Source organism: Mustela nigripes, chromosome 8 (genome assembly GCF_022355385.1).
Source record: "Mustela nigripes isolate SB6536 chromosome 8, MUSNIG.SB6536, whole genome shotgun sequence".
NCBI classification, from domain to species: domain Eukaryota; kingdom Metazoa; phylum Chordata; class Mammalia; order Carnivora; family Mustelidae; genus Mustela; species Mustela nigripes.
The window spans coordinates 45,233,944-45,247,384 of record NC_081564.1 but is presented as its reverse complement, the minus strand read 5'-3'; the positions used below and the strand labels follow the sequence as shown (position 1 = coordinate 45,247,384).

General features: G+C 36.2%; 1 protein-coding gene and 1 non-coding gene across 2 annotated transcripts in view; both read left to right on the top strand.

Moving 5' to 3' along the window:
• Window positions 1–13,441, top strand: part of OSBPL1A (oxysterol binding protein like 1A) — a 225,060-nt gene that overhangs the window by 72,735 nt on the left and 138,884 nt on the right. The window contains exons 12-13 of the mRNA XM_059409375.1: window positions 6,353–6,451; window positions 7,952–8,074. Coding sequence (XP_059265358.1) covers window positions 6,353–6,451; window positions 7,952–8,074 — 222 coding nt within the window. The remainder of the gene's footprint in view (window positions 1–6,352; window positions 6,452–7,951; window positions 8,075–13,441) is intronic.
• LOC132024012 (U4 spliceosomal RNA) lies at window positions 730–877 on the top strand. The gene has a single exon (XR_009406133.1). It is a non-coding gene; the product is annotated as a U4 spliceosomal RNA (small nuclear RNA).

Sequence of the window (13,441 nt, the reverse complement as noted above, 5' to 3'; positions counted from 1 at the left end):
GAGAATGAGAGGGAGAAGGTCTGAGGGAGAAACAGACCCCCTGCTGAGCAGGGAACCCGATATGGGACTCTATCCCAGGACTCCAGGATCATGGCCTAAGCTGAAGGCAGTCACTCAACCAACTGAGCCATGCAGGCATCCTAAAATAAGTCTCTTACTGAGAGCATACACTCGTATCTGGTATTTTTATCCAGTTTGACAATCTCTGCCTTGTGATAGGAATGTTTAATGAGGGATGCCTGGCTGGCTCAGTCAGTAGAGCATGTGACTTTTGATCGAGGGGTTGTGAGTTTGAGCTCCATGCTGTGTATAGGGATTACTTTAAAAGTAAAATCTTAGAGTGTTTAATGAATTTGTACTTAATGTTGTTATTAATATAGTTGGGTTTCTCTCTGCCATTTTGCTGTTTCTGTATTTGTTTTGTTTGTTTTTCATCTTCTACATAAGATACGTATGTCTCATATGCAATTTTCTTGTTTGTATTTTACTATATTTTAAAATTATTTCTTAATAGGTGCTGTGGGTATTATAATATGCATCTTAATCCATCAAAAACTACTACTTCATTCCATACTTACTGTGCTTTAATATAGTTCCACTTCCTACCCCTTCCTTTGTCTTTATTATTGTTATATATATCATGACTCTACATGTTTGAAAACTCAGTGATACAGTGTTATATCTATTGCTTTATACAATTTGCATGTTTCTTTTAAAATATTTTTATTGAGCTTTGCCCAGTGGCAGTATCATAGCCAATGAGGTTTATCTGTGGCACGGTTGTTGCTAATTAAAATGTTTTTATTGAACTATAATTCACTTCATATACAGTTCACCCACTTGAAATGATTCAATAATTTTTTTGTATGGTCAGACACTTTATTTTTTTTGGTGCATGTATGGGGCCATTTCCTTGCTCTGAGATAGCTCAGTTCTTTCCTTTATCCTCTGTCCTATTATTGTCATATATATTACACCTCAGTATGTTACAAGCTCATCCATACAATTTTACAGTTGTGTGAATTGCTTTAAATTATTTGAGAAAAGAGAAAGTCTATACTCTATTAGAATTATCTATGCAATTAGCTTCTGTTTCCCACCCCCCCTTGTTTGATGTCACTTTATTTTAGTCTAAAGAACTTTTTTTTACTCTTTTTTTTAAGGTATACGTAATGAATTGTCTGAGTCTTATTTTAATTTGGGAGTGTATTTTACCTCCATTTTAGAATAATAGTTTTATAAAAGAGAGAAATTTTTTTTCAGCACTTTGAATATGTCATCCCCTTACCTCTGTCCTTCGTTATTTTTAATGCAAAGTCAGCTGTTAATTTTACTATGCTTCCCCTGTGTTTGAGGAGTCCTTTTTCTCATTACTTTCAATATTTTCTGGGTTTTGGCTGTCAGTAGTTTGACTAAGATGTATCTAGGTATAGATCTCTCTGAATTTATCCTACTTGAGTTTATTGAACTTCTTGAATGTCAAATATTTTCATTGAACTTGGGAAATTTTCAACCATTATTTCTTTAAATATTTTTTCAGCTTTTTTTCTCTCCTTCTGTGACTTTGTCCATTGGTACATGTGATAATGTCTTGCATTTTTCCCCCTTCCATCTCAGATTATCTTTTTTTCTTTTTTGAAGACTTTATTTATTTGACAGAGAGAGAAGCAGCAAGAGAGGAAATACAAGCAGTGGGAGAGGAAGAGGGAGCAGCAGGCTTCCTGACCAGCTAAGAGCCCAATATGGGGCTTGATCCCAGGACTCTGGGATCATCACCTAAACGGAAGGCAGAAGCTTAACAGACTGAGCCACCCAGGTGTTCCCCCTCCCCGCTCCCAATCTCAGATTATCTTGAGTGAATTTTTCATTTCAGTTCTTGGAATTTTCAAATTTCCATTTGGTTCTTTTTCATAACTTGCATCTTTTTATTGATATTTTCTATTTTATGAGTTATTGTCATTATGCTTTCTTTTAATTCTTTATGATTTACTTTAGTTTTTGAACATTTTCGTGAGAGCTTTTTAAATGTCTGGCTCATTTGCCAGTTTGTTGCCTGGCCGAATATTTTTAGACCTCATGTTCTATGATTTTGGCCTCTCCTGATTCTTTGCTACCAAGATTGCTATTGTTTTAAGAAAGCCGTAGAATTGGATTTTTCAGAGCCCTACTCTAAAGTTAGCCCCAGTGTTTAAAGCCTGCCTCATAATGATACAGTTTGCCACAGAGAAAGGAGGAGGGGGAAATGGAGCGGACTGGGGCTTAAACAGCATCCATTGTTCTTACTGAGAGATTCAATAGATTTTTCTTGAATAAATGGCTTTTCAATATGTTGTATGTCTTCCATCAATTTTCAGTGTTGGGGAACGGTTGTTTTGATTGGAATTGCATTAATTATATAGATTTACTTGTGGAGGGTTATAACTTTAACGCCATCAAGACCTCTAAGCTATGAACATTATGTCTCTCCTTTATTGAAATCTTCTTTAATTTCCTTTTATAATGTCATATAATTTTTAGTTAAATTTGTCCTTATGTGTTTATTTTTTGAAGCTAGCATGATGGGCTTGAAATTCTCATTTTCTGTTTTTTGTTGCTATTATATATAAATTTGTTTTGAGTCCTGTGGCCTTACTAAATTCATTTAATAGTTTTGGTAGCTTTTTTGCAGATTCCTCAGCATCTCCTACATGCGCAATCATGTTGTCTGCAAAGAAACAGACAACATAGATATTTTTTTCATAGATGCCCATAATCTGCTTTAGGAAATTATTTTCATTACCTAATTTCCTGAGAGCCCTTATCATGAGAATCTGTTGAATTTTATTAAATGCTTTTTGCATATTGAAATGATCATAGGGTTTTACTCATTCTATTAATATGATTAATTACACTGATAGGTCGTAGGTTGTTAATAAACTAGTCATAATGCTGGGATAAATTTCAGTTGGTCATAATATATTATTTTATTTTATTTATTTATTTTTAAAAGATTTATTTAGTTAGTTATTTGTCAGAGAGAGAGAGAGCGCACGCACAAACAGGCAAAGTGCCAGGCAGAGGCAGAGAAGCAGGCTCCCCACTGAGCAAGGAGCCTGATGTGAGACTCGATCCCAGTACCCTGGGATCATGACCTGAGCCGAAGGCAACAGCTTAACCGACTGAGCCACTCAGGTGCCCATGATATATTATTATTTTAGTAAATTGTTAATATTTTGTAAGAGTTTTTGCTTCTATGTTCCTGATGGATATTGGTTTGTATTTCATGATATATGATATATTTTGTGTGGTTTTTGGAATCTGAGAAATACTGGTTTCCTGTAATGAATTAGAAAATATTTCTTTTCAGGTTTTTTTGGAAGTTTTTTATAAGATTAGGTTTATTTCTTTCCTAAATGCTGATATAATTCATGGGCCAAAAAGTTGGGGGTTTTTGTTGTTTTTTAAGGAAAGGATTGTAATTACAAATTTCTTAAGTTGCTAAAGGGCTAGTTCAAATTTTCTATTTCTTCCTGGGTTGGTGTTTGTAATTTTTGCCTTTCAAAAAATTTGTCCTTTTTCTTAGGTTATCAAACCTTTTGGTACTAATATTCCCTTATTATGTTTTTAATGTTTGTATGATAGGTAATGCTGTGCTCTCATTTTTTGATATTAATAATTTGTGTCTTTTTTTTCTTCCCCAGATTAACCTGGCTAGCAGTTTATCAATTTTATTCTTTCTCCAAAGAACTAGTTCTTGATTTTTTTGGGAAACTTTTTGTTTTCTGTTTTCTTTGATTTTTTTTTTTTTGTTGTTGTTCTTTTTAAGAAATTTCTCTATGCTTCAGGTTTAATTTGTTTTAATTAATAGTTTCTCAGTGTCCAAGGTTGGATTATTAAGGTCTATTTTCTTTACTAATATAGCCATTTAAAGCTATACTTTTATCTTTGTAACCGTTTTAGTTTCATGCGGCTAATTTTGGTATGTTTTCATTAGTAGTTCAAAATATTGTCTAATTTCTATTAAGGGGCACCTAGGTGGCTCAGTAGGTTGGGACCTCTGCCTTTGGCTCAGGTCATAATCCCAGGGTCCTGGGATTGAGCCCCAGAGTCGGGCTTTCTGCTTAGCAGAGAGCCTGCTTCCTCTTCTCTCTCTGCCTGCCTCTCTGCCTAGTTGTGATCTCTGTCAAATAAATAAATAAAATCTTCAAAAAAAAATTTCTATTCATAGAAATCTTGTCTTTGAACCAATGAATATTTAATTTTCAAGTAATTGCAAGTGTTCTTCTAAGTGATTGGGATGTTTATGATCTGTTTCTGACTTATAATTTAATTTCGTTTTGGTCATTGAATGTGTCCTATATGATTTGTCTTTTCAGATGTATTGAGACTTGCTTAATGGCTCTATGAATGGATTATCCCAGTAAATGCATTTAAAAATAATGTGTATTTTGCTTCTGCTAGGTTTAGAGTCCTATAAATATCCAGTCATGGTGGTTGATAGTACTGTTCAGATCTGTGTTTTGCTGATTTTTGGCTAATTGTATCAGTTGCTGAGAGGGATATCAAAATAACCAACTATGCTTGTGGAATTATTCATTTCTCAGTTATTGAGCACATACATACCAATGATCTTGTCTTCTGAATAATTGACCCTTTTATTATTATATGGTGGCCCTCTTTATCTCCTGTAGTATATTTACTTTTGAAATCCATTTTGCCCAATATTACATAAGCGCTCAGGCCTTATGCTCACTGTTTGCATAGTATCTCTTTTTCTCTCCCATTTCCTTTTAACCTATACATCTTTATTTCTGTCTGTGTAAATAGTATATATTTGGGTCCCTATTAACCATTCTGAAAATTTTCCCTTTAATTAGACTTCTTTTGAGCATATGTTCCACTTTCTTCTTCATGTATCAGGTAATTTTGGATTGTATCCTTAATATTATGAAATGCTAAGTTCTGGGGATTCTGGGTTCTGTTATTTTTCCTCTGTTAAATGTTATTTCCACTGTTTTAGCAGGTCATTTTCTTGACTGGGTTTAGGTTGTAAACTCTGTTTTTTCTTTAGTATTTCTGCCTCCCTGGCTTTTCCTTATTAATTCTCAAAGACAGACTGTAGATTTTTCCACGTGTGCCCATGCTGCTTATGTCCCTCTGTGGACTGTATGTCCCAGCTGAAAAACCTTGGGGTGGGAACTTATTTGCATAGTTATTTCCTTTCCTCCAAGAGCATTCCCTATCTGAGTCTGTTAACTTTGGTTCACTCTCCACTTCCGTCAGGCAGTTGCTTTTTTTTTAAAAATATTTTATTATCCATTTTGAGAGAGTTCCAGCGTGCATAAGCAGGGGAGGGGCAGAGGGACAGAAAGAATCTCAAGTAGACGCCATGCCCAGCACAAAGCTCACTCTTATAACCCCAAAATCACAACCCAAGCTGAAATTGAGAGTCAGACACCCAACTGATGCAGCACCCCCAGCACCCACCCCCATCCTGGGCAGTTGCTTTTTATAGTTGTTTTCTGCAAGGAGGAGGGTGGTACTCTTGTAGGGTCTGGAAGTAGAAGTCTTTTTCCGTTCCTTTTTTTTTAAAAGACTTTATTAGAGAGAGAGTGTGTGAGCGAGAGAGCACATGCAGGGGGAACACCAGAGGACCAGAGGGAGATGGAGAAGCAGACTCCCCACAGAGAAGGGGCTTAATCTCAGGACCCTAAGATTATGATCTGAGCCAAAGGCAGCCACTTAACCGACTGAGCCACCTAGGCACCCCTATCTTTTTCCATTCCTAAATCCCCTCACTTTCCAAACATATGTTTCAATGAAACATAATTTTTTATCTTCTTTTCCTTTCCCCCTTCCTTACCGATTTCATGTGTACTTACTCTTTTACACTCAGTTCAAATATTTTATACATTCAGCTCAAACAAAAAGTTCAGAAAGAATGGTATGAATAAGAAGTTGGGGCTCTTGTATTTAAAGAATTTTATAGCCCAAGTGCATGCTAAGTTATTAAATATAAAGGATAAAACCTCATACCTAATTGACTATTCAATTAGGACTGTTTACCTAATTGACTATTCAATTAGGACTATATTTTGACTATTCAAATAGAAATGAGTAACTATGAATATGAAAGCCAGATGTTATTAAAGATAAGCTGCAATGCATGTGATATCCCCAGTGCATCAATTTTTCCTCCAGTTTTACCATTTGGTATTTTAAATATTGTTCAATTGGGTATAATTAAGTTATGTTAATACTGTTATGTATTATATATACTAATATATATATATATATATACACATACACACATACATATATCCTATTTTATGTGCATGAATGATACTGTCTTACTGACTTCTTTATATCCAAGGTAAAATCCACTGATAGCTGCCTCTTCTTTATTAAATGCTTTGATGACACTATTCATGGCTTCAGGGTTCCTAAGAATAGTCTTCAACAGTCAAGAGAGGTAATTTTATGGATTCATTTATCTTTCATAGAACTTAACATTTAAAAACAAAGAATATAAAATCAATTCAATAATATCTAAAATTTTGTTGACTGTACCGTTTTAATTGGGGCGATTATATGAAGCTTGAAATTTGGCTTATGTATTAACTTGTTTATCAACATGTACCTGCAGATATTTTCTGTTCGTAATTCTTTTTAAATTTGATTTTGTGAATCATTTTCAGAAAAAAGTCCTGAATGATTATATAGTCTGTCTCTTAATTTATAGGTGTAGAAACTGAAGCCAGTGAGATTGAAGTGCTCTCTCAAGGTCACGCAGCTTACAAGTGACAAAACCCGGCTTCAGCTTAGGTGTTCTGATTTATTACAATATAGCCTCAGCCTTCCTTTGTGGTAAATTGAACAACAGCAACAAGCAAGCAAATTGGGATTGATGTGACAGAAATTCATAGTGCAGTTTTTTTTTTTTAATATTTTATTTATTTATTTGTCCGAGAGAGAGAGAGAGAGAGAGAGAGAGAGAGAGAGTGAGCACTGGCAGACGGAAGCAGAGGGAGAAGCAGGCTCCCTGCCGAGCAAGGAGCCGGATGTGGGACTCGATCCCCGATCCCCGGACGCAGGGATCATGACCCGAGCTGAAGGCAGCTGCTTAACCAACTGAGCCACCCAGGCGTCCCAATAGTGCAGTTTTTTTAATGGACACTCCATATTCCTTTAGATCAAAGCAATATTTGTAGAAACTGTCTTGTTTTTTGTAAATTTTGTAAGGGGTTAAAAGAATCTATTTCCAAAGTGGTTAACTTTGGCCCTGAAAAGAACCCTAAATTATCTAAATCCTGATCTCTGACCATATCAGAAAGTGGTAAAATTTGACCTTGAGTAATGCTTTAAGAAAAGAGAGGTAACACAGATATTTTTAGGGAAAATATTCTTTTTGTGAAATCACTGATATTTTAAAAACGTTAGTAAAAGCTAAAGCATCAAGGCAATTGTTGGCTTTCTTATAACTTGATTACAAGTTAGTTATTTCTGGACTAATACGTCCAGAAATATGGACTGGACTAATATGTCCATATTTTTTTTTAAAGATTTTATTTATTTACCAGAGAGAGAGAGGGGGAGAGAGCAAGCACAGGCAGACAGAGTGGCAGGCAGAGGCGGAGGGAGAAGCAGGCTCCCTGCCGAGCAAGGAGCCCGATGTGGGACTCGATCCCAGGACACCGGGATCATGACCTGAGCCGAAGGCAGCTGCTTAACCAACTGAGCCACCCAGGTGTCCCTAATATGTCCATATTAGTCCAGTATATCCAACAGTGTGGAAAGTCTATAATTTTAAGTGAAAAAATTTCCACCTATTACTCAGCTTTTATAATGTGTATCTTTTTGAATCTGTAATATTTCCTCCACATAAATTTTAACTTTCTAAATCATTGGCATATTATCTCTTTTTTGAGTATAAATGCATTTCACTTTTATTCCAATTCTTGGATTATTTCAGGACTGGCTGGAAGCAATAGAAGATCATTCTGCTTATAGCACTCACTACTGTTCCCAGGACCAGCTGAGTGATGACGAAGAGGAAGATGCAATTTCAGCTGTAGACTTGAAGGAATCCTTAGAGGTAATGGAAAAACCAAACCTGACTTTTTAAATTTTTTTTTTCTACAGATTCTATTTATTTATTTGACAGACAGAGATCACAAGTAGGCAGAGAGGCAGGCAGAGAGAGAGAGAGGAGGAAGCAGGCTCCCCACAGAGCAGAGAGCCCGATGTGGGGCTCGATCCCAGGACCCTACGATCATGACCTGGGCCGAAGGCAGAGGCTTTAACCCACTGAGCCACCCAGGCGCCCCCCCAAACCTGACTTTTATAGCTAACTCTGTCACCAAGAATTTTTTTTTCAAATGTGAGACTTTGAAATTAAGAAATCTGACAATGCTCTTTGTCCAGTAATATTTTATGCTATTTATAGTGTCTTTTATGATGATACTGTCAAATGTCTCTGTAGATAATGCTCTAAAGATAGGATCCTATGCCCAAATATATCTTTTTCGGTGAAAATGTTTTCATTACTGTAATCAGATTGTCATTCTGTTTGAAAACTGCTGCCAGTAGGGGGAGTATGCAGAGCTTGACTTGCTGCCCTTTATGACTTCACTGCGTATTTCAGAGTTTAAATAATGCAACCATAGTGATACCTATCCTGGCTGGTAGTTTCATTTAAAACCACTTGTAATCTGTAACTTCATTGATTAGAGGTAAGATAAAGCATCAGTAATAAAAGGACAGGCCTTTATCTGAAGTGATGTCAAAGTCTTAGCCATAGAGAAATACCAGTATGTGTTATTGAAATGAAATAGGTTTTTTTGTTTCTTTGTTTTTTGTTTTTAAATCTGGGCATCAGTTTTCTGGCTGTGTCTTTTAAATGGGAACGGGGTTTGGAAGAATTAGAACTACAAAAGGTTGATGGATAATGGAGTTTCAATCTAAATAATTATGTCAGAACATATCAATTTGCCTACTAAATTCAATCTCTTTTTTTTTTCCTAACTAAATGAAGTGGTTGCAGGATTTGAATGTTTCCCTATCAACAGCTTTAATGGGGTTAAGTTTGCTAATACCTAGGGAGTTTTATTGACTTAAGGACCTGTAAACGTAGAGATTTTGGATCTTTCAATCCCAAATCCTATTTTATGATGGAACATTAAAAAACTTGAGCTCTTCCATGTTTGGTTGAAGACATTGCCAGAATTTATTGACATTTGCTTTACCAGTGCTACTTCTGTATTTTGGGGTTTTTTTTTAAGCCTAATGTATAGAGTGACAACCATATACATAATTTTCAGATCTGTGAACTTTGCAAAAATAACATCCACCAGAGCATCTAAATAATATTAAAACTGTTCAGGTAAATAAAGTTTACATATCTATGGCCAGAATCATGTTAAACAAGTGAGAAAAAAAAAAACCCAAAACTGCTAAATATTTCAACTTTTAGTCCGTAATCCCTCCATGAAAAGAAGTCCTTTCCTATTTATCCTCAAAATAAGGTAAATGATAAAACGTAGAAGGACTTAGAAAGCATACCAATCTTTCCTAGGATGATTATGGTAATTTTAAGACATTTTTAATGGAAGCTATGGGTAAAATAAAAGCATACTAACTCATATATCATTAAAAAGGTTTTTTTGAAAAAAATGTTTCTTTGGTATAGTTTTCAGTTTTTCATGTTATCAACTTCAACTGTTTATTTTATTCACTTGAATATCATGCTCTTAACTTTAAAACCATTAAGTTTTTGCAACTTCTAGATTTTTATAGCACCTGAAGTCGGGGAGAGTTACAGCAGTGTTTAGCACTTTCATGTTTTGTAGGTTATAAACATGTTTCTGTCCAACAGATTTGAATGCTAATTCTGTGAATCTTGATTCTGTCTCAACTCCTGAAGTTTGGTCCAAAAATAGGTTAAAATCTGAAATGAGCTGTGAAGTATGTTAAACTGTAGCTTGTGGTAGACTGGCTCCAGAATGCCTTTGATCATTGGATTCTTAAATTGTGAGGATATTCTGGGACCTATTTGTGAAATGAAACCTATTCTAGATGTTTATAGACTTTCTAAAGGGAATTAAGAACTCTAGGGTTAGAATACTCTAAAACCATCTGAATTGGCGTAAAACTAACCTTATTTCCTCAGCATGGTTTTGGACAAGACATTATCGGGAGGAAAATATCCACACTGAAAAAAGTGGCCAGGTTATATGATGTTTTTGGTCTCATCTTATCTCCATCCAAAACGAGGACCTCCAAAAATTGAAAATGGCTTTTCGCTTATCTCTCTGTCACTGCCCTGAGGTTAGGTCTCCAGAGAGAAAAGTATAAGACAAACCATAGAAATATTGGCCTTATAGTTGTTTCCTTAATGACAACTTGAAAACATTTCAAATATAAAAATAGGAAGACAAATTCAAGCACGGTGTTGGTGTAGAAATGCTGTCCAGTACGATAGCTAATAGACACATTTGGCTATTCAGACATAGAATTAAAAATTCAGCTCCTTTTAACTGAACACAGTTCACATGCTCAGTAGTCACATGTGGCTACCACTTTGGACAGTACAGTGTAGAATGCTTCCATCGTTGTAGAGCATACTATGGGACAAAACTGGGATAGGCTCTTAGATTCTGGGTGGCACAAGGAAAGTGAGGGTTTCATTTGTTGATGATATCTTGATTCTGTAGGATCTGAAGTCAGTGTTATAAGGATTTAATGAGCGGAAGATGCTAAATTTTAGTCAAATGAGAAAGTGATATCATACTTTCCTGATTTAAAGGTAAATGATGCCTATTATTAAAATGAATGTGCAGGAAGATGAATGTACATCAACATAGGGCTGATAAATATAATATTGGTACATTCAACACAAGAATGAGACAGATTTATATATATTGATATATCTAAGATTTATGGTTACATGAAAAAGGCAAAGTAGAAAATGATGTATCTACTATGCTACTATTTGGGAGAAGAAGCAGGATCTTACACACACATTTGTGTAGGCTTAAGTCATCCCTGGCAAGATGAGAAGTTATTAACAGTGGTTGCTTTGAGGCTAGTAAAGGGGAAAACAGAGATTCTAGGACTGATATGTTTCTCTCTATATATCCTTTCATTTAATTTTTTTAATTTTGTGTAAATATCTACTGCAAAATAGCACATTAGGAAGATTACAGAGCAGGGCCATAATGATCCCCAGGTCCCAAGAAGTGTAAATGTGCTACGTATTGACTTAAATTGAGGGGAGATGGATTTGGCCGGAGGTAGGGAGCCTTGGAGGTGAGCCTTGGTGCACCAGTACTCACAGTCCTGGCTGTTTTCTGCAAAGAGGAATGTCATCAGAGTTCTATAATATATTCTCTAAAAAGTTTCTGTACAATAAAATGAATGCATTTTATGTCTTCAGTTTGACATGTTCTGACAAATGTGTATACCCTTTGTAACCACCACTTCTCTCAAGATAGAGACATTTTCGTCATCTCAGAAAGTTCCCTAAGGTCCTCTTCCCTGGCAATGCACTTAAGCTCCATCTCAGGCAACCACTGATCTGCTTTCTATCCTTATAGGTATCACTTTTGCCTGTTCTAGAATTGTGTGGAATTGGAATCATACTGTATGTGCTCATTGGAACCTGTTTTCCTTCATTCACTATGTTGTCCCTTTGAATTGCTTGAGTAGAGGCAGCTTGGTTCTGTTCTTAATTAACCAAATGTGGGTTGTAGCAAATAGCCTGGAATTTATGACCTCTCCCCTACCCCATTCAGTCCTGCTGAGCCCTTGATAATACATATTTGAGCTGTTTTTCTAGGCCAGGGATAATAAAGTGGTTTAACATCAACTTAAACGCAAGAGCCAGTATCTGGGTGGGCAGTAGTAGGAGCAGGAGGCCTGCGTTGGGAACGTGCTCAGCTGCTCACCTGGGTGCCTCCTGCCCTCTGGGCCCTGAGTCTGTGGATGCCACTCTGTTCTTGAAAGTTACCTGTGCCTAGATAACTTTGGTTTAAAATACTGTCATGCTTGGGCATTAGGTCATTGCTTAAGAGTTGTTTATGTAGAATAAAAAAAAAAAAAACCTAAAAACAATGCCTGACATAAGGTGAATGTCTTAGAAGTTAAGAATGGGATACCATGCTGAGCTTTGCAAAGAACTCCTGAACAGTAACCTTTCTAAATAGATTTCTAGGTTTACCTATTATAACCAGTAGCTGCTAAGGGGGAAATTATAGCAAACTGGAGGATGTGAACATATTATTTGTATTAATAACCTCTTTCCATTTGTTTTACCTTCAAAACCACACCAACCTAATTATAAAGCAGAATGTGTAGAGATCAGATCTTCTCCAGCTGACCTAATACATACCTTTTATCAAAACAAGTAAATCCTCCATCAGGGAAGCTCTTTTTTGTAACTGTCTGTCAGGTAGATATGTTAAGGGAAGAGGAATGGGACTCAAGTATTTGAGGGTGATGTTATGGAGAATGTGCTTGTCTTTATTACCCCAGGAGCACTAGCCTGTTCATTACAGATTCTCAGATTGGAAATGAGGCAAGTGTTTGCTTTTATGCATCCAGCTCACTTTCACCATAGAAAGGAAAAGGAAAGATGGTTGCATTGGCTTGCATGTGGGCAGGAGGATTAACTATGTATACAGTAGAAATGACAATTTTCTTTTAATAAATCATAAGTGATACATTTGGTTGCAATGCCTGTTTCAGGTCCTTCAGATCAACCTCTTCTCTACTTTCAACCTGTATTTATGGGCTGTGTCCGCAAAAGTGACACCTTTCTGTGATGCTTTAAATTGTGTAGTGTTAGGTATCTTTCCTCTTAAAACAAAAAAATTATTATCATATTTTTTATGTTGTTAGAGCTCTCAACACAGAGTAATGTAGATTTTAAAGAGAACATTTCCTGTCACTAATGTAGTACCATGAATAATCCTGCTGTGGTTGAGCTGAGCATTATAAGCACTGAAAATTTTATAAGGCAAAAAAGGAGAAAAGCCTGGTTACCTGTGCCCTTTGTCATGTCGGACTGATTTAGGAGGAGCAAAAATGTTTAGTGATGAGCCAGTTAGGATTAGGAGTACAAAGTGGGGAATTCATAAGGATAAACAGTGGTCTGCCTACAACAATGTGATTCTAATATTAGACTCAAGGTTATCAAAATAGACATTTTTCATTGCCCTAACCAACTGACTTCACAATGATAATTTTCTTGCTTATTCTTCCTACTTCTTGAAAGTAAAACTAACATCAAAATTACATTGTTAGGGACGCCTGGGTGTCTCAGTTGGTTAAGCAGCTGCCTTTGGCTCAGGTCAGGATCCCAGGATCCTGGGATCGAGTCCTACATCGGGCTCCTTGCTCGGCAGGGAGCCTGCTTCTCCCTCTGCCTCTGCCTGCCTCTCTGTCTGCCTGTGCTCACTCTCTC